The 22,659-nt window shown below is 41.3% G+C and overlaps 1 protein-coding gene across 1 annotated transcript in view; it reads right to left on the bottom strand.

Moving 5' to 3' along the window:
- The window catches only part of LOC122810270 (WW domain-containing oxidoreductase-like), a 481,533-nt gene extending 465,427 nt beyond the window's left edge, over nt 1-16,106 (bottom strand). Inside the window, exon 1 of the mRNA XM_044081805.1 lies at nt 15,872-16,106. Within this exon, the coding sequence (XP_043937740.1) occupies nt 15,872-15,978 (107 nt within the window). The 5' untranslated portion in view covers nt 15,979-16,106. The remainder of the gene's footprint in view (nt 1-15,871) is intronic.
- Nucleotides 16,107-22,659: the final 6,553 nt, after the last annotated feature.

Below are 22,659 nucleotides of genomic sequence, written 5' to 3' on the forward strand. Positions count from 1 at the left end.
ATGGAACACTATGGTGAGTACATAACTCCTTTATGTGCTGTTGTCCTATTTCACCTTCATTCTTACCAGGATGGGACAGCTCCCCTAGCACCATCTTTCTTGGGTGTCTCAAGGGAGAATATTCTTCAGAATCGTGGAACCAAAACAGGCCCTGGTTCTGGATGCCAAATCGAATTTCTAATAAGTGATAAAGATATGTGGTCTTGCCCATGTTACCGCAGCACAAATGGTATCAATTGGAAGCCCAGACAGAAAAGTGGAAGAGGTTGCAATGGCTCTTGCAGAGTAGGCTTTAACTCTACTGGGAAGATCTCTGTTTTGAGATTTATAAACGAAGGTTATGCAATCTGAAAGCCATTTTGAAAGTGTCAGTTTAGAAACTGGAGAACCTTTCTTTGAATATGAACAAGATATAAATAGTTGGTCAGATTTTCTGAAGTCCTTAGTCCTGTGCAAGTAGAAACGTAATTGCCTATGCACATCCAGTTGGTGTAACATGTATTCTGTCTTATTCTAGTAATTTGGATAAAAGACTGGCAGCTCTATGGATTGGTTCAAATTTGATTCTGAACATACTTTTGGCAAAAAGGAAGGATTTGTTCGTAAGGAGACCCTGTCTTTATGGAGGGGGGCTTTACTGACAAGGCTTGCACTCCAACACTCTTCTAGCAGAAGTCATTGCCATCAAGAGAATAGTTTTCCATGTCAAGAATTTGAGTTCACAAGATGATGCTAGCTTGAACGGGGGAAAAATTCAAAAAGATAAGACAAAATTTAAATCCCATGGTGCTGGAGGGTCTTTGAAAGGTGGGCTTAATAATAAGGTACCTTTAAGAAAGGCTTTGCATAGTCTGCGAGACAGAATATTGAGGCCTGATCCACCTAAATGGAAATTGGATACCGCTGCTAGCTGAACTCTAATGGTAGCTGCGTCTGTGCCTTCACTGAATAGTTTTGCCAAGAATTCTAGTATGGAATTTACTGGGGCAGTAAACGGGTCAACATGAGTATGAGAAGCTCATAATGAGAATCTTTTCCATTTGCTTCTATATATCTTTCTTGTTGAAGCCTTGTGAGAAGATATTAGGATGTGTTTAACTGATGGAGAGGTTAAGAAACCTGGCTATGGTTGGAATTGGAGCAGCCAAGCTGTCAATGAGAGATTTTGCAGGGATGGATGGAGCATTCCTGATGCACGAGTCAGAAAGTCCAGAATCCAAGGCGCTTCCCAAAGATAAGGCCACAGGAAGGGGAACCAGATTTGACAAGGCCAATAAGGGGCGATGACTATCAAGTCCTTTCCCAAGCAACTGGCTCTCTGCAGAACTTTGGGTATTAATGAGAAGGCAGGAAAGGCATATAGGAGACCCAAGGGCCAATTGTGAACAAGTTCATCCCTTGGTGACTCCCCCGGAAGGGGGATAAGGGCAAAGTAGCTGTTGCATTTGGCATTCATGGATGTCGCAAAAAGGTCACAGCAAGGCTGGCCCCATTTGCGGAAAATCTAGTCCGCTACTTCCTGTTTTAGGGACCACTTGTGAAACATCACAATTGCTCTGCTGAGTCTGTCTGCTATCACGTTGGATTTCCCTGGGATGTGCGTTACTATCAGAAAGTGTTGGGAGGAGGTCACTCACTGCCATACTCTCAGGGCCTCTCAACAAGGGGTAAGAGCTGGTTCCTCCTTGTTTGTTTATATACCATACAAATGGCATGTTGTCTGTCTGTATTGCAATAGTTCCCAGCAGAACAGAGTCCTGGAATGCTTGCAACGCCAGTAGCACCACTTTCATCTCTAGGACACTGATGTACAAATGGGCCTCATGATCCTGCCAAGTGCCTTGGACTGTCTTTCCTAGATAAAGCCACCCACCTTATCTGAGAGGCATCCGTGGTCACTGTGGCTAATGGTTGGGGAAGTACAAATGGTCGACCTACCGTCACATGAGTGGAGTAAAACCACCAATGAAGGTCGTTTTTTTGCAAGATTCCATTATCAATATTTTGTGGGACATAGGCAGTTCCTGCATTGACCACTGAGTGGACAGTAGCACGTCATGTGCAAACGTGCTAATGGGATCAAGGTTATTGCTGCTGCCATGGTCCCCAAGACTTTTAGGACAGTCCTTGCTTGTGAGTTTTTCTTTGTAAGAAGATTTATAACCTGACATCGTAGAACTTGCACTCTTTCTGGAGGAAGTTTGGCCATCATTCTTGTTGTATCCAATTCTGCTCCTATAAAAATGACATGCTGAGAAGGCAGCAAGGTAGATCTCTGACACCCCTACAGCTACTGAACCTTGGAGGCCTAGATGCAGTACCTAATTTTTGGATGAAAGTATTAACATCTTTGCATGAAGATTTAGCCATGAGTAAGAACTATTTATATGTACACCCCGAACAGAAACCAACCTGGTTAACAACAGGAAAAACAATGCTCCTACTTAAGAGTGAACCTGCAAGCTTCCCTAAAAATTACAGACCTATAACTTGCCTTCCATTGACATATAAACTATACACAGGAATTGATGCTGACAGAGTTTATAGTCATTTAGAAGAAAACTCAATTATGGCAGTAGAACAAAAGAGCAATAAAAATTTGAAACTTGAGGAAAATAAATCCAAGATGACTTCCCTGCTTAGGCTAGCAGAAGCATACCGACAGTCAAGCAGGAATGGAAATCAAACCAGAAGTGGATAAAAATCAATCAGTAAGCAACTGAATGTGCCAAAAATCAAAAGAAAGACTATAAGGTGAAGGACCATATGAAGGCAAGAAATGTGGAAAAAGCATAAATATAGTTGCAAGTATAGAAAACTTATGGAAGAACCTATTGTTGATCAAGAACGAACGCAGGAATAGTTAAGGAGAGGTGAATTCAAACCAAGAGATGAAAGGTCAATATTGGCAGCCCAAGATAGTGGGCTACGTACACATTGGTTTACAAAGTCCACTGAACATGTGGGAGAAACAGACAAAATTTAGGTTTTGTCAAAGCAAATTGGAAACAGTTGCACACCTTGTTGCAGGTTGCAACATACTAATTGCAGAAGGACTGTCTACTGAAAGGCATAATAATGTGGCAAGATTGTTGCACTGGGGATTGTGCAAACATCATGGTATTGAAGTGGCTGAAAAACATTGGAAACATGTGCCCCAAAGCATCATAGAAAATGATGAAGTTTATATCACTTGGGACCAACAGTTCAAAAGATAGATGCTAGAAAGCTGAATATAGTGGTTCAAGAAATGAAGACAAGAATAGCATTGATCATTGAAATCGTTACACCCAGTGGCTACAGTGTCTTGCAGAGAGACACAAAGTCCTATAATATCAAGGTCTGCAGGCACAAATGAGAGAAATGTGGAAGAAAGATACCCAAACAGTTGCAATAGCGGTAGGAGCAACGGGTCTTATAAAAAAGACTCTACAATCATATTTAGATATGCTACCAATTCATCTAACTCCATACGAATTGCAGGAGTCATTACTGGACACATTGCGGGGGCTCCGAAGAGCACTTTTGGCTGGCATCAAAGATTGAAACAATACTAATTTCATGAACTTTAATTGTACTTTGACTTAGGAATGGGGTCCATTCCTGTCATAGTATTAGAAACCCAAAAGACTTGGAGAAATTAAATAAGAGAGATCTCTCTGTAATCTAGTAAAATGGGTCAGGTAATTCACTGATCTAACAGCAAAAGTCGCTGAAGAGAAAATGCGCTTTCCATATCTGTCCATCATACAACACTCCTTGTTCAGTGGATGAACAGAAGAAGATGTCTCTGAAAGTTCCTTCTTGGTGGCTGCCGCCACCACCATAGCATCTACTCGGACTCCCTTAGTTAAAATTTTTTTGTCTGAGGGGGAGGTGATGAACTTATTTGGCCTCCAAGGAACAGGTTCCATTGAATCTGGAGACTCCCACGCCTTTCGAGAAACTAAATCCAAAAGTTAGTCAAAAGACGGAGACACACAAGTGAAGGAAGGGTGAGATCCAAAGGCCTTCAGGTACACGGACTCCTCTGCTGAAGGGTTAGTGGACTTCCAGCCACCTCTCTGTTTAAGTATTTCTAAGATATCTCCAAAGGAGACATAATCAGGAGGCGATCGGAGGACCCCTCGGCTTCATCGAGGTCCGTATCCAAAGTGACGGACTCCTCTGGGGAGTCTAAATGCTTCCCCTTACATAACCTCTTCCGAGGGTCCACTTTAGAGGGGTACTCTGGAGAGGTTTCAGAACAGTGGGGGCACCCTGTGGGTCATCCTGAGGCCTAGGCTCTCCGCATCTCAGTGGATGCAAGGGTATAGAGGCAGACACCAGTGCCTTTGGGGGAAGAACGTCCACAGATGACAGAGGAACTGTCTGTAGAGGCAGCACTCTCTTCATCACCTCAAAAGCCCCCCGCCCCTGATCTAAGGAGATCCCTGGATCCGAAGAACCCGAGGGAATCCCCAGAATCAAGGAGGATGGCCCCGAGGCTAAGGTAGGAGCCAAGCTCACCCGAGCCGATGCCCAGAGAGGCAAATTCGGATCGGACAACTGTCCAATCTGACTCACCTCCCTAGGCCCGACCAGACAGCATTAGCTCCCAGACTCCTCGAGGTCCGATGGAGCCGAGGATGTCGAAGCAATGATCGGATCCGAAGATTCCATAATAGGTCTCTGTTCTGAGGTCCATCAGCTCCCGACATTGGAGGAGGAATAGAAGCAGAAGTGGAGGATGTGGTCAGATCCAATGCCCTCTGAGTTGGATCCAGCAACAGCTTGGCCAGCGCTGGTGTCCTTTATAGCCTCTGCACCACTCGATCCATGTCATCGCCAGATAGGCTCCTGGAAGACTGAGTAGAGGGGGCTGCAGACTTGGAAGGTTGGAGTATAGGGGATCTAAGAATAGGGAAGAACAGCTCCAAGACAGGGGACTGGCTCCATAACTAACTCCACTGGCACTGAGACTGATGGTGCTGAAGCAGTAGATTTCTGGGATCTGGTGTGGAAATTTTTGCAATTTTTTTGGAAGGTTGGAGTATAGGGGAACTAAGAATAGGGAAGAACAGCTCCAAGACAGGGGACTGGCTCCATAACTAACTCCACTGGCACTGAGACTGGTGGTGCTGAAGCAGTAGATTTCTGGGATCTGGTGTGGAAATTTTTGTAATTTTTTTGGAAGGCTCCAATGGAGCACTGGAAGAGGAAGATTTCTTCCCAGACTTGTCAGATCTTGAAGGAGGAAACTGGTCAGACTTTGATGAACCCAGGCCTTCTTGTATTGCTTCTGAGAAGGGTTTTTTTAAGAGACCTCTTAGTATTAATTTGTTTTTCTTCTCCAAAAAGAGCTCTGTGATTAAAAGAATGACAAACTGAACAAGACTCCTGGAAGTGAACAGCTCCTAGGCAATAAACACAAACAGTGCGTCTATTAGTTAAGGACATTTTCTGTCCACATTTCTCACATTTTTTTGAAACCAGAGGGTTTTGAATCTTTAGAGGACATTCTGAACAAAGGATAGTAATGCAAAAAAAGGCTAGAACATTTTTTTTTGTTTGTTTTAAACATCATCAGCCACAACAGTAGTTAAACAATCAACTATAATAGTAAAAGAGCGGAAAAAGGGGAGGGCACAACCCTCTAACTTAAACAGACTATGCCCGAAACAGTGAAAGAAGGGGAAGCCCTCTAACTTAAAACGGGCTAAGAGTAAAGCAGTTCTTTTAACTTAAACAAACTGACTTTAAACAATTTTAGAGAAAAAACAAAGGTTAAGAGCAGCCCTCTAACAAAAATGGTCTATTAAAAGCGTTAGGTGGAGGCTGTGATAGGGAAAATAAGGCCTAGCAGAAAACAACGGCCAACAGCAGAAAAATAGGCAGAATAAAGTGGAAATAAACTAGCACAAAACTAGTTATCTAGAGCAATAATAATTAAGAATAAGCTATTTGCAACAACAGCGATAATAATCAAGAGTACACTTAGCCAGAGCCAGTAGAACGAACACCCGATCTTGTTCAGCAGCAAATGAGATCTGGGGAGCTTTCCTAGTGCATGCTGAGATATGGTTTAACCAAAAGCTAGTGGAAGACCTCGAGCTTGTATACAAGGCTGAGTCGGATCCGAACCCATCCTGGTAAGAATGAAGGCAAGATAGAACAGCACATCTTGTATCTCTCTTGCTACATCATGAGAACTACAGTAGCTTTCTACCATCATACTATTTTCTTGATTTGTTTTACATAAAGTTCTAAAGGGGCTGTGATGAAAACATTCATTGTTCCACAACCTTTCCTTCTACATTACTTCTTAATGCCCTTCTGAAGCACTATCCTTCCATTTTGTCACTCAGCCTACACAGATTTTGATTCTCTAAAGTATGACTTGACTTGGCATCCATCTCTTATCAACCACAACCTGAAGCTATCACACTTCCTACCTAGCGGAAATATACTCGGTCAGACTTTGAACTAGCAGATATGAGACTGCTTTCCAGTACACAGAGCCGTACACAAACTGTCTCAGGTGTGCTCTGTGTAGGGCATCAGTTAGGACTATGCCCTGACTGTACTTAACATCTGGCATATTCAGGTCCCAGTTAAGAAACAGCACCTTTTGGCCATTATAAGTATTATTTCTATCAATGCCTTATTTTCTTTTGGCAAAAAAAAAAAAAAAAAAAAAGAATGTGACATTAAGCTCTGCGTGAACAGCATTTTTTTTTCTTTCCATAGCGTGTTACTGTGATTCTTTTCCTTGCTTGCCAGTTATATTTACTGCTCTGACCAGCTCCCTTATGCAGAGGACTGCTCCTCATCTGAATCTACCCTTTCAGCATCAACCAGCAGTCAATAAACTATGGCATGCTGTTACACCACTCATGCCTATGTACTGCCACAATACTTTGTGTATTTTGATCAAGCCAATCGGTTTAAGGAGCTCTATACAATAAGCACTTAAGTTCATAGCCTAGTATATAACTATGAACCAACGACCACCAGGGTGTTTATAAGTCTAGCCATGCAATCCAACCCAACTGTGTCCCAATGTATCATGGGCATTTACTAGGAGGTGGTATGTTAGTTAGCAAGTTTCTAGAGGTTATGAGGGGATGTACATTAGTTTGGGCATTACTGTCCATCTCTATTGAAGACATGAGGCCAGAAATGGTCAAGGTTACTCTTAGGGTTAGGGATGTGCTCTGCTTCACATGGATGGGAGGCCTGTTCCAGAGCATGGGGTTCCTCTGAGAAACATATCTATCTCACAAACATGTCACAAGCAAAATGTAAATTCTTGGATCAAGAGGTTCTGATGCTGTTCATTTTGCAGATGTGCAAAAGGACCACCAGACCTGGATCAGAGGATTCACTGTATGCCAGGCATAGATCCCCTCTCAGTACCCTGTAGGAGATAGGGTAAAGAGACAGGGCTTTAAGGCATGTACATGCCAAATAGCAGCAGTCCTGGCACGGAACCCTGCGGTACCTCGCTGGTGACCAGTCTTTTAGTAGAGGTGGTATCACCAATCCTGACTTAAGTACTGTCTGTAAGCCAGCTGGCAATCTAGCGAGTTATGGAGGGATTTATGACCAGTTTGGTGGGTTTGTCAATTAGACCAGAGTGGGGTATGTTACTGAATACCTTAGGTAGATCGACATAGGCAGTATGCACAGTTTTCCCCCTCATCCATTGCCTTGCTGATCTTCTCAGAGAAGTTCACTAGATTTAGTAGGCATAATCTTCCCCTGACAAAGTCAGACTGACTTGTTCCACTATCTGAAGGTTGGCTGTGTTTTTGCTGAGTCTTTCCATGAACATTCTTTCTATGGTTTTGCATGTTAGACTCGAAATACCTGCCTGAGACACATATTCATATTCAGAGATCAACAATGTCTCTCTTCATATAGTCCAGATAAGTACTTCTCCGGTTAACGCCCGTATGGACTACAATAGAATCGTACTTATAGCTGTGGTGTAGTGACTTGAGCACATGTGTAGCTTGGGAGATCCTGGTTTCAGATAAGCAACTAACCATTATTGTCTCATTGCTCAGTCTGGTGAGTGGGGAATCTGTGTGTCAGTGAGTGCTTTAGAGATTGCTGAGGATAGGTGTTACAGTTTATGGGCTTAAGTCATCACGGGTTTTGGAAGATTGCTTTTTAGTGCCTCAGTATATGTTGGTCTGTGTGCAAGTGGTTGATGTACTGTGTGTTCTTGACAGCCTTGTTTGTAAGATTTTTGCCTCCAGTGAAATTGTGCATCCGCATCTCTCATGTACTATGTTTTTTAAAAATTAAGTGGTTGTCTGTGAACATGAGACAAGTTCTATATTTTCTCAGGATGCTCGTATCTACCAAAATAGCTACAGAGACATTTGGAAATTGCACATCCATGTTATCTGGACCTGTATTTAGTTGGGCTAATGTAGGTCGTGGATTGGGTTATAAAGAGATCTCTTTGGGTGGTCTCTGGAGTTTGGCACTACACTAGGTCAGATTGTGCTAAGATTTGAAAGTAGTGCTGTTTATTGTGCAAACTGACTGCTCTAAGCTTGCTTCTTTACAATGGCTTTGTTTTCGTCCCACTAAGTTAGAGGATTCAGTTCTAAGAGAAGTTTTATAGATAAAATGTACTTTCTGGGCATTTATGTCTGCACAAGTCACTGCTGACCTCTTGATGTAACAGCAACAAATAAAATGCTTGTGAGTATAATGTTACAACAAAACACAAACTACCTTGACAAGGCAATTACAAGTATTAGGGACCTTTAGAATTATATAAAGGCAAACTCAATAAAGCAAAAATAAAGCAGTAGCACTCTAAACAGTTAAATGAAGTACAAAACAAATAAATATCGTATCTGCCAAGAGTGGAGCAGGATTAACTCAGGACCCCCTCAGAGTGTGGTTAGATGAGAGCTCTGGGAAAATGAGCAGGAGATAATTTTTAGTAAGGGAGGCTTGCTCAAGTGCAACACTGGTTTGCTGGGTGGGCACTTGGTACTATGATTATAACGAAAACAATGGGTGGGAAAGTACATAAATAGGTTACACAACAGCAATGAAATGGGGAGGGAGGGTCTTTGAAAGTCAGATTATCATAATGGACAGAAGACTGACACAGCCTTTTAAAACCACAACAAGAAAAGGGTGGAAGGGTTGGAGAAAATTTTCTAAGAAGAGCTCAAGTCCTGTGGTTAGAATTTCAGAAACTTTTAGCTTAATGCCTCAGTGGAGGATGGAGCAGACTCAAAGAATATTGGGAAAACAGTAGCAAGGTAAACAGAAATGCAGTGGAATGCAATTTTAAGCAGGTAAATACAGTTATAAAAATTACTGAAGCACAAATCCTGGAGCAGAATTCACAATACTGTCACTATTGCAAACCCACCACAGATTAATGGAATGCAACTTTAAGCAGGTACATATAAATACAAAACCTCTAGTGCAAAGTCTTACAATTTTGCTCTCTTTTAATCAAGTGTTCAGGAAATTCTCCAGCAGCAATCTCCATTTCTCATCTTCAAGACTAATGAGAACTAGCCGAATGACTCAACCCGCCCCTTCCCAATTCTGATATTATTACAGTTCTACTTTGAGCATGTAACACCCAGTCCCTACAATAAACATTCAGAAAAAATATTAATTCATTTTTAGTAATTACATCTAAATCAGTGTCACATGAAGCCTGAGTCTCTTCCAGGAAAGTCTAGATAGGATGTCAACTCACAAGACAAAGCATTCTCCAATGAATGTCATCTACACAACAACAGACAATCCGAATAGTCAGCTCACACACAAAAAACATGAGACACAAGTGAATTTTTTACTACTACTACAGGGCAAGATTTCACACAAATTAAATCCCCACATATTCCACTCAGACAACTTATTTACTTTTCTTACTTTAGGAAGTAGGTCATAGTTTTTATTGTTGTTGTTATAATAACTTTGAAAGCCCACAACGTACTAGTACAAAAAAATGGAAGTGGAAAATAAAGTTGATTTTTATACCAATTATGTAGCCATTCATTTAAAGCATTTTTGTTTACAGTACCCTATCGCATTTTGGTCTTATAACTTTAAGTGTGAAAATTACTTTTCTTTCTTGCTCTTTCAGAAAAGAACATTGCTGCTAATCAACAAAATCAGTTGAACTTTTTATAGAGATTAAACAACAAATCTGCATGATGATATATACTTATAATACCATATTATATTAGGTTTTAAATTTTATTTGCTAACCGTGAAACAATTAAATTCTGTTTTGTTAAACGTCTTACACATAAAACGTATATATTATACAAAAAAATTTGGGAGGTTTATTTTGTGCCAAGTAATACTGTATTTATATTATAAATGTATCAGCTTTAGTATTTATTTTATCTGAGTTAGAATACATTAAGCACTGCTGCAGTAAGCAGGAATATGGTGAGGACTACTGTTTTAATTGAACGAGTCCTAACCTGATAATTGAGGTTGGTAAAGTGGTGGCATTTCTGTAATAAATGAGACTTATAGAATAGTAACTAACAACATATCTACTACTTTAGTCTAGATGTGTTTTTAACACACCCATTTATATCTTTTTATATTTTTTAGGATATACATACACACAAATACATTACATGCTATATATAAAAGTTTGGTATTAACATTCAAAACTGTGTAAACAAACATTCAATGAAACGTTCAGTCTTATGCACCTAACATCGAAAAGTATATTTAAGCACATGGGGAAAAAACAGACAGGTGTCTTGGCATCACTTAGTCAATATATAACACACCATACACACACATGGCATAAAGTACTACTCTTAGAAAACTCACAACCTAGACAACGTACTCTGTACCTACATTTCAGACAAACTTCTGAATGCATTTTTATTCAACAATAACAGGATAGGTAAATGGGTAGGATACTTACTATACTCCTGTAAGAATAACGGGCTCAACAAACTGAATAACTAAAGTGCTTTACATCAATATTATGGGCATGTTTGAGACATATTTGATATTGATCAGTGGACATATCTTCCTCAATCAAATAACAGCAATATAAACAGTACTAATTACAACCAGTCTCTTGTCTGTAACATGTTATGTAAATACATCATATAATGCAAAATAAAAACAGGGGCACTCGAAAACTGAAGTGGACCAACTCGTTTTATTAAAATAACATAGGATCATAGGAAGTTACTAGGCTATTGGCCCTGATGCCCTTATAAGCCTAGCCAAGAGTTTAGCCCATGTTTAGACAAGTCAACACCCAATGCCCCTGTCCACCAGGGACACAGGTGGAACCCCCCGGGGTGTATTTTCTGTTTCCCATCCAGGTTGCACTTAAAAAGGGATAATGACGTACTCTACTTGACATTGGAGGGAGTCTATTCCACAGACGGGGAGTTTCTGGGACACAAATCTGTCCCTCCAAGTCCTACTGATGTCACAGACCAGGTTAAGGTTGCGCATGCGGGTTACTCGAGTGGAGCTTGACTTGCGGATATGCAGCAGTCCCATCAAGGCGGGGTCTGAGATTACTCCGTATGCCTGAGGACACCTCTGAGTAGTCTGTATGAAACTAAGCAGAGGGACAGGAATTTTAGCCTGTGTAGGATTGATGTTTGACGCCCTGGATTCTCCTGGTGAGGAACCTCTGTGGTCTCTCCAGCTGCTTGCATGTGCTTTGTGAGGTACATGCCAGAAGGGGTGTTGTACTCAATAATGGGCCTTATAAGAGAAGAATACATGGATATTATGACTTCCTTGTCCTTGGATGAGATATCCTTATTTATAAGGTGGGCCATGTAGAAACCTTTCCGTACAACAGAAGCAATATGATGGGTCAGATGTCAGGTTGCTATCAACCTGGATGCCCAACTCTCTCATGACTGATTGCGTTCCTTGGATGTTATTAATGTGGTAATTTGTGGGGACATCACTCTCCCCAAAAGGGATGACTATGCATTTTCTGGTATTCAGCTTGAGGCCATGTTTCTGGCACCAGTCGGCAGTGTGCACAATGTTCCCCTCGTCCATGGCTTTGGTTGACTGCCTCAAAGAAATTGACCAGGTTTAACAGACATGACCTTCCCTTAACGAAAAACTGTGTGGGATTGAATGTTTGGAGTTTGCCAATGTCCTTGTTAATGAGGTCCATGATAATCCATTCCATAGCCTTGCATATTAGGCTAGTTAGGTTAATGGGTCTATAATTCCCTGGATCGGTGGTGCTCCACCTCTGTGCAAAGGGATGACAGTGGCTGTCCTCCACTCAGCTGGTATGAAGCAGGGGCTCAAGCTTTGGTTGAACAGGTCGCCTAATGGTGCTGGGTGCCTCCTTTGAGACTGTGGACATATGTGAAGGCGGCCTTATGATGGTCTCTAGAAGATGCGGCCAATTTGGACTCAAAGTTTGCTTTGGAAGATTTCACTAGTGCTCTTATTTGCTTGTTCAGGCTACGGAGAGATAGCTTCCAATTCGGCACCTGCTCTATCTTGGACCTGGACAGCAATTTTTTCCTTTTGTTATAGAGTTCACTTATTGCAGATGTCCACCAGACAGGTTTACTCTTCCTTGCGGAGTATGACTTTGTCCTGTCAGGTATTCCCGATTCAATGCTTCTATATAAATGCTCGTATAGTACACATGTAAATACTTTCACCCCATAACAGCAAAGGGCCTCATCAGACACGCTAAATAATAAAAAGTTTACATAAATTCTTTCAACAAAACTAGAAAAACGTACATTTGCTCCTGGGGGGTCCGATAAAATCAGGCTGTAATCCTACTGAGATTATGCCATATATACCATTCTGAAGTTTACATTAACCGCATACTACTGCATCACTACATTACACAAACACACATTGAGAGATGTGTGTGTGCATATACATACATACATATATATATATATATATGTGTTTGTTTGTGTGTGTGTGTGTGTATGTGTGTGTATGTATATATATATATATATATATATATATATATATATATATATATATATATACACACACACACACACACACACACACACACACACACACACACACACACACACACACACACACACACACACACACACACAGATACTTGTGTATATATGTTTCTTCTTCTTTATCCTTAGGGGTTAATTTAAAATGGGCTAATTATACTGGTTAAATCATTCAAACCAGTAAGAAACAAATCAAGATGTTACTAAAAGACCAAAGAACCACCACAGTATCAAGAATATAAGCTCAATAAGATGAACATAACCACTTATGGGATGACCACATCTATTCATAAAATAATGCATGATCTGTAGATGATGGGATGCCCAGGGCTTGTAAACTGCTAGATACAAGTAGTTGAGACTACAACATATTCAATAACATGGAGACTGCACTGGTTTAGCCAGAGGGGACTGCAACATTACAATACGACAGAGTATACAAACATTTTGAAAGCACCTTTATTACAAGTTTCAGCACTAAGCCTTAGATATTTGCCACCAAAAGGAAAAGTCACTGATGCATTCAAAGCAAAATGCCCCAATTTGCAAACAGGTTTTTCTCTACACAGTTCAAAACAAGGCAAGGATCACTGGCATTCTTTAATGTAAGTAGTAAGGAGACAATACCTATTTTACTGCCGTTTTCGTTATACTGTATTTTTAATTTTTGTATAGTATTTTACATTTTCTGTACTTTTCTTCTGGAGTAACCATGATGTAATTGGAGTACAGTTTATTTACTCTTTGTTGACTGGGTTAGTACTACTAGGCTAGTAACCTCTTTTCAGGGTAGACCCGATCCATGATCTCAAAGCTGTGTGTGCAATGTCAAATTACATTACTTTCTGTTTGTACAAGGACCTGCTGTACCCCCTTACCCACCAAACGCTAAGAAACCACGACCCATCCCACTGTAATCTTAGGTTATATTTTTATATATTGTTATGTGCATTCGTGTACCTTTCTTTTGAAGTAAATGTTAATATAGCAGGTCCAACTCATCTCTATACCTTACTTATGCTATTTCTGCAAAGGTGCAGCCCAAAGCAACCCTTTTTCTGGCACTGCTACACAAGGATCATAGGGAAGTTAAAGGGTTACTAGTCCCCCCTTAGCCTAGCATAACAAAAACTAAAGTCTCCCTAAAAGTAACAAGTATTTTTTTGAACATAATTCATTGTGCACACCCACTACACTGCACTCTCACTTTTTTCTTACAATTTATCCAGGTTGTAGGTGAAAGTTCCCACGTGGATGAATGAATAAATGAAAGCTGGCAGTACCAAACTAAGAGACAACATTAAAGAACACATGGTTAGGGTTGCCATCTTTTCAAATGTCCAAAGTGGGGCATTTTTTGTAGAAACATCTGATTTTGCAGGACAAACCATACCCACAGCCAATGCAAAGAAATTAACTTCAGTTATTCGCAAAAATAAAAGCTTATTCTTGTAGCATTTGATTTGCTTATGCTGCTTTGGATAACATTTCGGTGCTTCAGATACAATACCATTGTTATATGCTAGAAAATTTGGGAAAAGTTGTTGTCCTAAAATCTCAGGACTTTTGCCATTTTTCAACATTTTTTCACAAGACACAGCTGCACAAAACAGGGACGGTCCTGAGCAAAGAACAGTTAGGTGGTAATTCTCCACACAGTACAACTAGGGTTACCACCCGTCCCACTTTGCAACGGACAGTCCCTTTTTGGGCAGTTGTGTCCTGCAAAAAAAAAAAATTGCAAAAATGGGAAATGTCCTGAGATATTAGGGGAAAATTATTTCCTATATTTTATGTAATAGTTGCATAAAACAGCTATTCTGTATCTGAAACACCTAAATGTTCTACGAAACAGAATAAGCAACTAAGTAAGCTTTTATTTAGGCAAAGAGAGTGAAGTTCTGTCCTTTGTACTGGCAGTGGTTATGTTTTGACCTTCAAAATTTGATGTTTGTACCACAATTGTCCCACTTTGGGCATTTGAAAAGGTGGCAAACTTAAGTACAACTTTGCAAGTGCAAGTACTCAAGACGGATAGAAGCTAAAAGAAATAAGACACTGGCTAAAGGGGACCTGCAGCTTATTTATAAAAAACAGAAAAAAATGTGTGGATTAGAAAGATCCGTTAGTAGAGAATCCCCACATTCCGACAGTGCCAGGTTACACTCCCGCATAGCAGTTTAATCGCCAATTTTTTTCCAGATACGGAACTTACTGTATTTTCTCATATTACGTTCTGCATATAAAGATTTACGTTTTCATTTGTCAAAGGTTTGTCATCAAGGTGGTGAAGCTGTTCACCTGGTTGCCAGTCAGTCTATCCATCAATCAATGCCAGCCTATACTCCTAGACAGATAACCAAGGATAAAAATGAATTGACAATTCCTGTTAAAACGTGTCAGTTACTGAGGAATGGGGACCGGATAGCCGACAAGAAAAAACACCCCCCAAAAGCAGTGTATTCTTTTCTACATGCAGGCGACGCCAACCCACTACCCTTAAAAAATAAGTAGTACACGAGGCAAAAAAAAAATGGGAAACTAGTGGAGCAATCAACACACTGAAATATGCATACAAAACATACGTAAACAATGTGTAAACTTTAACTGCTATCATCTTGTGTATTAGAAGGAAGTTCTAGGCAATAATTTTGACTAACAAGCTACCTAACAGAAATGAGTCTCAACACCGAAGCAATTTTGAAATACTGTTATTGAGTAGCCAGTTCATGAAACTTTATTTCGCCGTGCTTTTAGACGTGTTTGCAATAAATTTGTGTAAACACAACATAAATGCTTCTGTAAACATCTACTGTAACGGCTTTGACAGATAGAAGTATCACAGAATGAGAAAGGACCTGCAACATTTCCCTTACTTTACATAATAAACCCATCCATCCTTTGTGGTTCTCTCTTCCCAACCTGGGGGCAGCTCGTCCTCGCTATCTGTATCGTCCAACCCTGCGTATTTCAATGCAGCCATTTATCCTAAGGTCTGTTACTTTTCTGTGGGCAGTATTTATGATTTATACAATTATACAAACAACCACTCAAAACATCTCCAACAGACCCTTGAAACTTGCAGTTGCGCGGTTCACTCTTTATACTCAGGGATACTTACGGGATTGACGTAATCATCAAGTATTTTGTCGAAAGGACCTCTGGGAAATATAGTTTATTTGCCTAACTACAGGTATGTTGTGTTGAAAGGTATCTCTTAGCCTTATCCGTATATCTCCTCCTAGTAACTGTTCAGATTTTCGTAGAATATCCAGATTTTCTTCCTCATGTATTTGGTCTGTTGTTTATAAATTTTGTGCATTTCTGGCAAATTATTGAGGGATGAAGTCACTATATAATGACATAGGTTTGAGTTTCAGAATTCATATCCATCATACAATACGTGCTGTTGGAAAAACGGTTATTCTAGCAACTTTATAAATTTGTAAGAGAGTATTTAAAACCTGAATATCATTTTGGGCCTTTGTTCTCCCATTAGTTGTAGCTTTGTCCAGATTTCTTGTGCTTAGAGGGGAAGAGGTATACCTCTGAGCATTAAAAGTTGTAACACTGATCTTTAAAGTCTCAGCAGTGTTGCAAAGTAGGAGTAGGTTCATAGGACAATACTAGGCTATTGGCCTGGAGGCACTTATAAGCCTAGCTAAGAATTTCGTCCATGTTAATAGATTCATAGGTGTTTACTAGGCTAACGACCACAAGGGCCTTTTGGTACTTTTCCATTATCAGGGCAACAGATGTCATGAGTGGTTGGAATGTTACCACTCTGTCACATCTGAAAATCTGTACAAGATGCATATGGATGCAACTTTTTCTTGACTTTCTTAGTGAATTCAATATTTGAAAATTGTTCGTAATAGGGAGCATTGGTCCATCATTACTTTGGCTTTGCATACCTCTCAAGTGTACCTCATTACGAGGAACGTACCTCATTTGGAGTCTTAAAAAGTTCATGCTCCTTGAAGTTCCTTAAAGTTCCACATAGAAAGAGTCTGTCACACATTCAGTGTTAGGAATTTTTTTTTAAGTGAAATCCATGCTAAATAGAAATTAATCATATTAATTCATTAAAGGATCTTCTTTATAAGTAAAACCAGCATATTTTAACCATTGTATGACCTTCCTAGTTGAAGTTGTTAGTAAGCCATTAGTATGTGTTCTACATTTTGCCCATTTGTTCCACATTATGAAGGCAAGTGTTCCTCATTTTGGCGATGGAAGGTTGAGAGCTATGGCTTTGACTCTGCTTATTGATGAAAGAAATGAACAGCTGTGATCCTCTCTGAGACAGGAAACCTGTTGTCTGATGTATTGCTTCATAGAATTGTTCCCAAAATGTGTAGAAATGAAAGTAAAATACTGGTTTCATCTAATGGTGAAATAACTGCAACCGTAGAAGATTTGCCTATTTGTACTCCTAATGTAAATTTTTCTCTTTACAGATGTATGAAAAGGATTTAGCATGCAAATATTTTCCAGTAAGCGCCACTGACATGTTGACTAGCTGCCTTCTGTTACAAATAAAAGATTGCTCTCAGTTCCTGTTTAGCACATCAAAAAAAAAAAAAAACAAGGAAAACAGACATTGAACTGCTGAAAGGTTCAGTCTGAACACCTACGGCTGATTTCCTTCAATATTCAGTCACAGACAGTATGTCTGACAACAGTTCTCCTAACCGATATTTCCTCAGTATCACAGTTGAAAAGAAACGTGAACAAAACGTAAAAATACACGCATTCATCCTTTTCTTTAAGGGGCTTAAGAGCTGGGATGCATACATATTGCTATTTAAATAAATAATACATTCAGTGACAGTCTCCAAGGGAAGTATAACTTTTTGTATAAACATCAGTGGCAGCAGTTTGATCTTTGCGACCGTGGGCTAACATTCCAAATGTTGATTAGAGCTGTTGCCCTGATAACAGAAAAGTACTGGCCTTTTTAAGCCTAGCCATGCATCCCAAATCTCTGACAAGTTCTGATACCCTTGATAACTGTAAGCATAGGCCTGAGAGATGAGACATTTACAGGTTACCTGTTTGCATTAGAGACATAGGTGCCAAACCAGGGATGAATTTCCAGTTTCCCATCCCGTTGTCCAAGTTGCACTTGAATTGGGTTAGAGTTTTGAAAAGGGTTAGGGAGGAACTCTCCTTCACATGGATGGGGAGCCTGTTCCATAGACAGGGTAGTCTCTGGGATACATATCTCTCCAGCAGGTCCTGTTTATATCACAGGCAAGGTTTAAGTCTTTAGAATGGGTAATTCTGGTACTGTTTGTTTTGTGGATATGCAGGAGGTCCATCAGAGTGGAGTCTGACAATGCCCTGTATGCCAGGAATAGATCTCCCCTCAAAAGGCTGTAGGAGACCGAATACAGGGATAGGACCGTGAGGCTGTCTGCATAGGACATATTAGTTATGCCCTGTATTCTTTTAGTAAAGAACCTCTATGGACGTTGCAGTCCTCTATGGACATTGCAGTTGTTGGATATGCCTGGTTAGGTACATACCAAATGGGGCATTGTACTCAATGAGAGGTCTGATGAATGCCGAATACAGTGGAACAATGACTTCCTTGGACATTTGTTTATAAGTTGCGCAACATAAAATGATTTCCTCACCACTGTAGACACGTGATGATCAAAGGCTAGATTACTATGTGTGTCCTTAAGTCCCTGACTACTGGATCAACTCTAAGGGCTGTGTTGTCAATATGATAGTTACCAGGGATAGATGACTTCCCAAAGGATATTATCATGCAGTTCTTGACATTTATTTTTAGTCCATAACTCTGATACCAGTTATTTGTCTGTGTCAGCCCCTCCTGGAGAACATCTGTGTTAGTGTGAGATTCAATGACAGCTCCTAATTTGCAATCATATGCAAATGTAATCAGCCAGAGACCACTGACATTGGCCTTGACATCAGAGAAGTAAATGCCAAAAAGGAGCAGTCCAAGGACTGATCCCTGAAGGACTCCACTTGTGACTGACCTCTTTGTAGAGGTGGATTCCCAAATTCTAACTTCTTGAGTCCTGTCCATGAGCCAGTTGGCTATTCATCTGGTAACATACGGGATTGTACCTAACCTCTTGAGTTTGTCAACAATGCCCAAGTCGGGTATTGTGTCAAATGCCTTGGCCACAAAGTCAGCACCTGTTTCCCCTGTCCAGCAGGGACACAGGTGGGATCCCAGGGGTGAATTTTCTGTTTCCCATCTAGTCGTCCAGGTTCCTCTTAAAGACGGCTAGTGAGGTACTCTGCTTGACATGGAGATGGAGTCTATTTCACAGATGGGGTAGTCTTTGGACACAAATCTTTCCCACTAACAAGTTCTATTAATGTCGCACACCAGGTTGAGGCCTTGCATGCAGATTGTGTGAGTGGAGTTTGACTTACAGATATGCAGCAAGTCCATCAAGGCTGGGTCTGAGATGGCCTTGTATGCCAGACACAGGTCACCTTTAAGCAGTCTGTACAAGACTGAGTAGAGGGACAGGGCTTTTAGCCTATCTGTATAGGACAGGTGTTTGAGACCCTGGATTTTCCCTTTCAGGAACCTCTGTGGTCTCTCCAGCTGCTGCATGTGCTTGGCAAGGTACATGCCAAAGGAGGCATTGTACTCGATAATGGGTCTGATAAAAGAGGAGTATAGGGATGTTATGACCTCCCTTGTTCCTGCATGAAATGCCCTTACTTATGAGGTGAGCCGTGTAGAAAGCCTTCCGTACAATGGAGGCAATGTGGTGGTCAAAAGTCAGGTTGCCATCAACCTGGGTGCCCAAGTCCCTCACAACTAATTGCATGCTTAGTACATTGTTATTAATGTGATAATTAGTGGAGACCCCATTTTCCCCAAAGGAGATAATGATGCATTTCTTGGCATTCAGTTTGAGCCATGCTTCAGGCACCAGTCATTAGTTTGGGCAAGGCCCCTTTGGAGGATGTTCACATCACTAGGGGAATCTAAGACAGCGCCCAGCTTGCAGTCATCTGCAAACTTGGTCAGCCACAGACCACTGGTTTTGGCTTGCACCTCAGAAAAGTATATTACTACCATGCTTTTCAGCCCCAAAACTTGGACCGAACCACAAAAGGAGGGGGAGTATCAATATTAGTCAAAGATACCCACACCTCCAGGTTGGTTTACAGCACGAAGCATCAGAGACTATCCATATGCAACTAACAGTGGGTAAAACTGCCTTCCAGTTTATAGCCTGCTACAGACCACCCTCCCAAACCCAGGAACCCCACTCGGCCTTCCTGAGAACACTGGAAAATATGAAAGTCTCTCCAAACACCATTATATTGGGCGACTTCAACTACCCAAACAGACTGGGAGCATTACTCTAGCTCCAACACCCTAGCCCAAAGGTTCCTAGAATTTATAAACTCAAATGCTATGGAACAACTTGTTGCCACTCCCACAAGAGGGGAAAACATACTGGACCTGATCATCACCAACATGGGGACTCTATGCTCCAGACCAGAATTGTATCCCTCACTGATAAGATCAGACCATAAACTAATCTCACTGGATATGCATATCCCGACTCCACCCCCTGCCCTGAAAACCACAGTGAAAAACTTCTCTAAAGCAAATTTCACACTCCTCAAAACCGAGGTGGAATCCGTCAAAGCCCCCGGGCCTGTGGAAAATATGGCCCAGACCGCAGAATCCTTTATAAACGCATTCTATGAACACCTTCAGGAATGCATGGATCATGCAATCCCAAATAAAACCAAGACCCAATCCTCCAAAGGCAGATGTCCTGTCTGGTGGACCCCAGCCATAAACAAACTATACAATAGAAGGAAGAAGCTACTACATGATAGAGCAAAATCCCAAAAAGGGAAGGCATCTCTGATCAGTATTAGCAAAAAACTATGGGCACTCATAAAATCGTCTAAGGCCAGCTTCGAGAGAAAAATTGCACAGGACACTAAGGATAATCACAAGGCTTTCTTTAGTTATGTTAGGAACCTGGGTGGGAATTCCCAGATTTGCTCAGAATTAGTCCAAAATGGCAAAAAATACACCAAACCCACAGACATTGCCAACATCCTAGCTGACAGGTTCAGCGCACACTCCCCCCCCTCCCCACCAAAAGGGCAAATATCTATCATAGCAGAGTGCTGCCCCCCTGACATCTCAGATGCTCAGGTAAGCGCTGCCCTCTCCAAAGCAAAAAACACAGCATCAATGGGACCAGACGGTGTCCCGGGCTGCGTCCTACATGAACTCCAAGAAGAGCTAAACCCAAACATAAAACTACTGTTCAATCTCAGCCTTACTACAGGATATGTACCCAAAGAGTGGCGTACAGCAACAATGGTCCCTCTCCACAAAGGTGGTGCCTCAACGGATCCTGGAAACTATCGCCCCATAAGCCTGACTAGCTTGGTCTGCAAAGCTATGGAAAGGATCATCATGGACCTCATAAATAAAGATATTGGGGACCTACAGACACTGGATCCTACCCAGTTCGGCTTTGTTAAGGGCAGATCCTGCCTCTTAAACCTGTTTGATTTCTTTGAAACAGTCACCAAGGCCATTGACTCGGGGAAGGTGGTCCACACAGCTTACCTGGACCTCGCAAAAGCCTTCGATACAATACCCCACTCGGGCATTATAGATAAGCTCACCAGCTTAAATATAAACCCCTATGTCACTAGATGGGTTGTAAACTGGCTCAAGGACAGAACCCACATGGTTAGAATTGCTGGAGCCATGTCAGACTCCAAACCAGTTACAAGTGGCGTCCCACAAGGCTCAGTCCTGGGACCTCTCTTGTTCAGTATATATTTCTCGGAGGTACAGGCCAACACGGAAGGACTGTGGCTGACCAAGTTCGCAAATGACTGCAAACTGGGCACCATAATCGACTCTCCAGCCGACACAAGCATCCTCCAAAAGGGCCTCATAGAAACAGACAACCGGTGCCAGAGCCATGGCCTCAAGCTAAACGCCAAAAAGTGTATAGTCATCCCCTTTGGCAAAAACAAAGTGCCCACAAATTACCACATAGGTGGTAATCCATTAAGTACAGAAGAAGTAATTAGGGACCTGGGGACCCAAGTTGATAGCAATCTCTCATTTGACAACCACGTGGCCAAAGTGGTTAGAAAAACATTTTATATAGCCCACCTAATCATGAAGGGATTCACATCTAGATCAAGGGAGGTCATCGTGCCTCTTTACTCATCCCTCATCAGGCCCATAAGTGAGTAAAATGCCCCTTTTGGGATGTACCTTACCAGACACCTGCAGCAACTGGAAAGACCCCAAAAGTACCTCACCAAGAGGATCAAAGGGCACAAACAGATGCCATATGCTGCCAGGTTAAAGAAACTCCAGCTCTACTCAGTGGCATACCGCCTGCTCAGAGGCGATCTGTGCCTGACGTATAAAGCCATGTCCAACCTGGAATTAATGGACATGCTGCACCTCAGAAAATCCAAATCCCATCCAGCTACACGCTCGAGAGACTTGAACCTCAGCACTGAAATAAATAGGACATGCTGGAGGGACAGATTCATAACCCAGAGGCTCCCTTCACTCTGGAATAAAATCCCAGTCCAGGTTAGGCAGAGTCCCTCATTAACTCTCTTCAAGAGAAATCTTGATGAGTGGATGGGAGAT

Source organism: Protopterus annectens, chromosome 8.part1 (assembly GCF_019279795.1).
Source record: "Protopterus annectens isolate FY-2018-M chromosome 8.part1, PAN1.0, whole genome shotgun sequence".
Taxonomy (NCBI): domain Eukaryota; kingdom Metazoa; phylum Chordata; order Ceratodontiformes; family Protopteridae; genus Protopterus; species Protopterus annectens.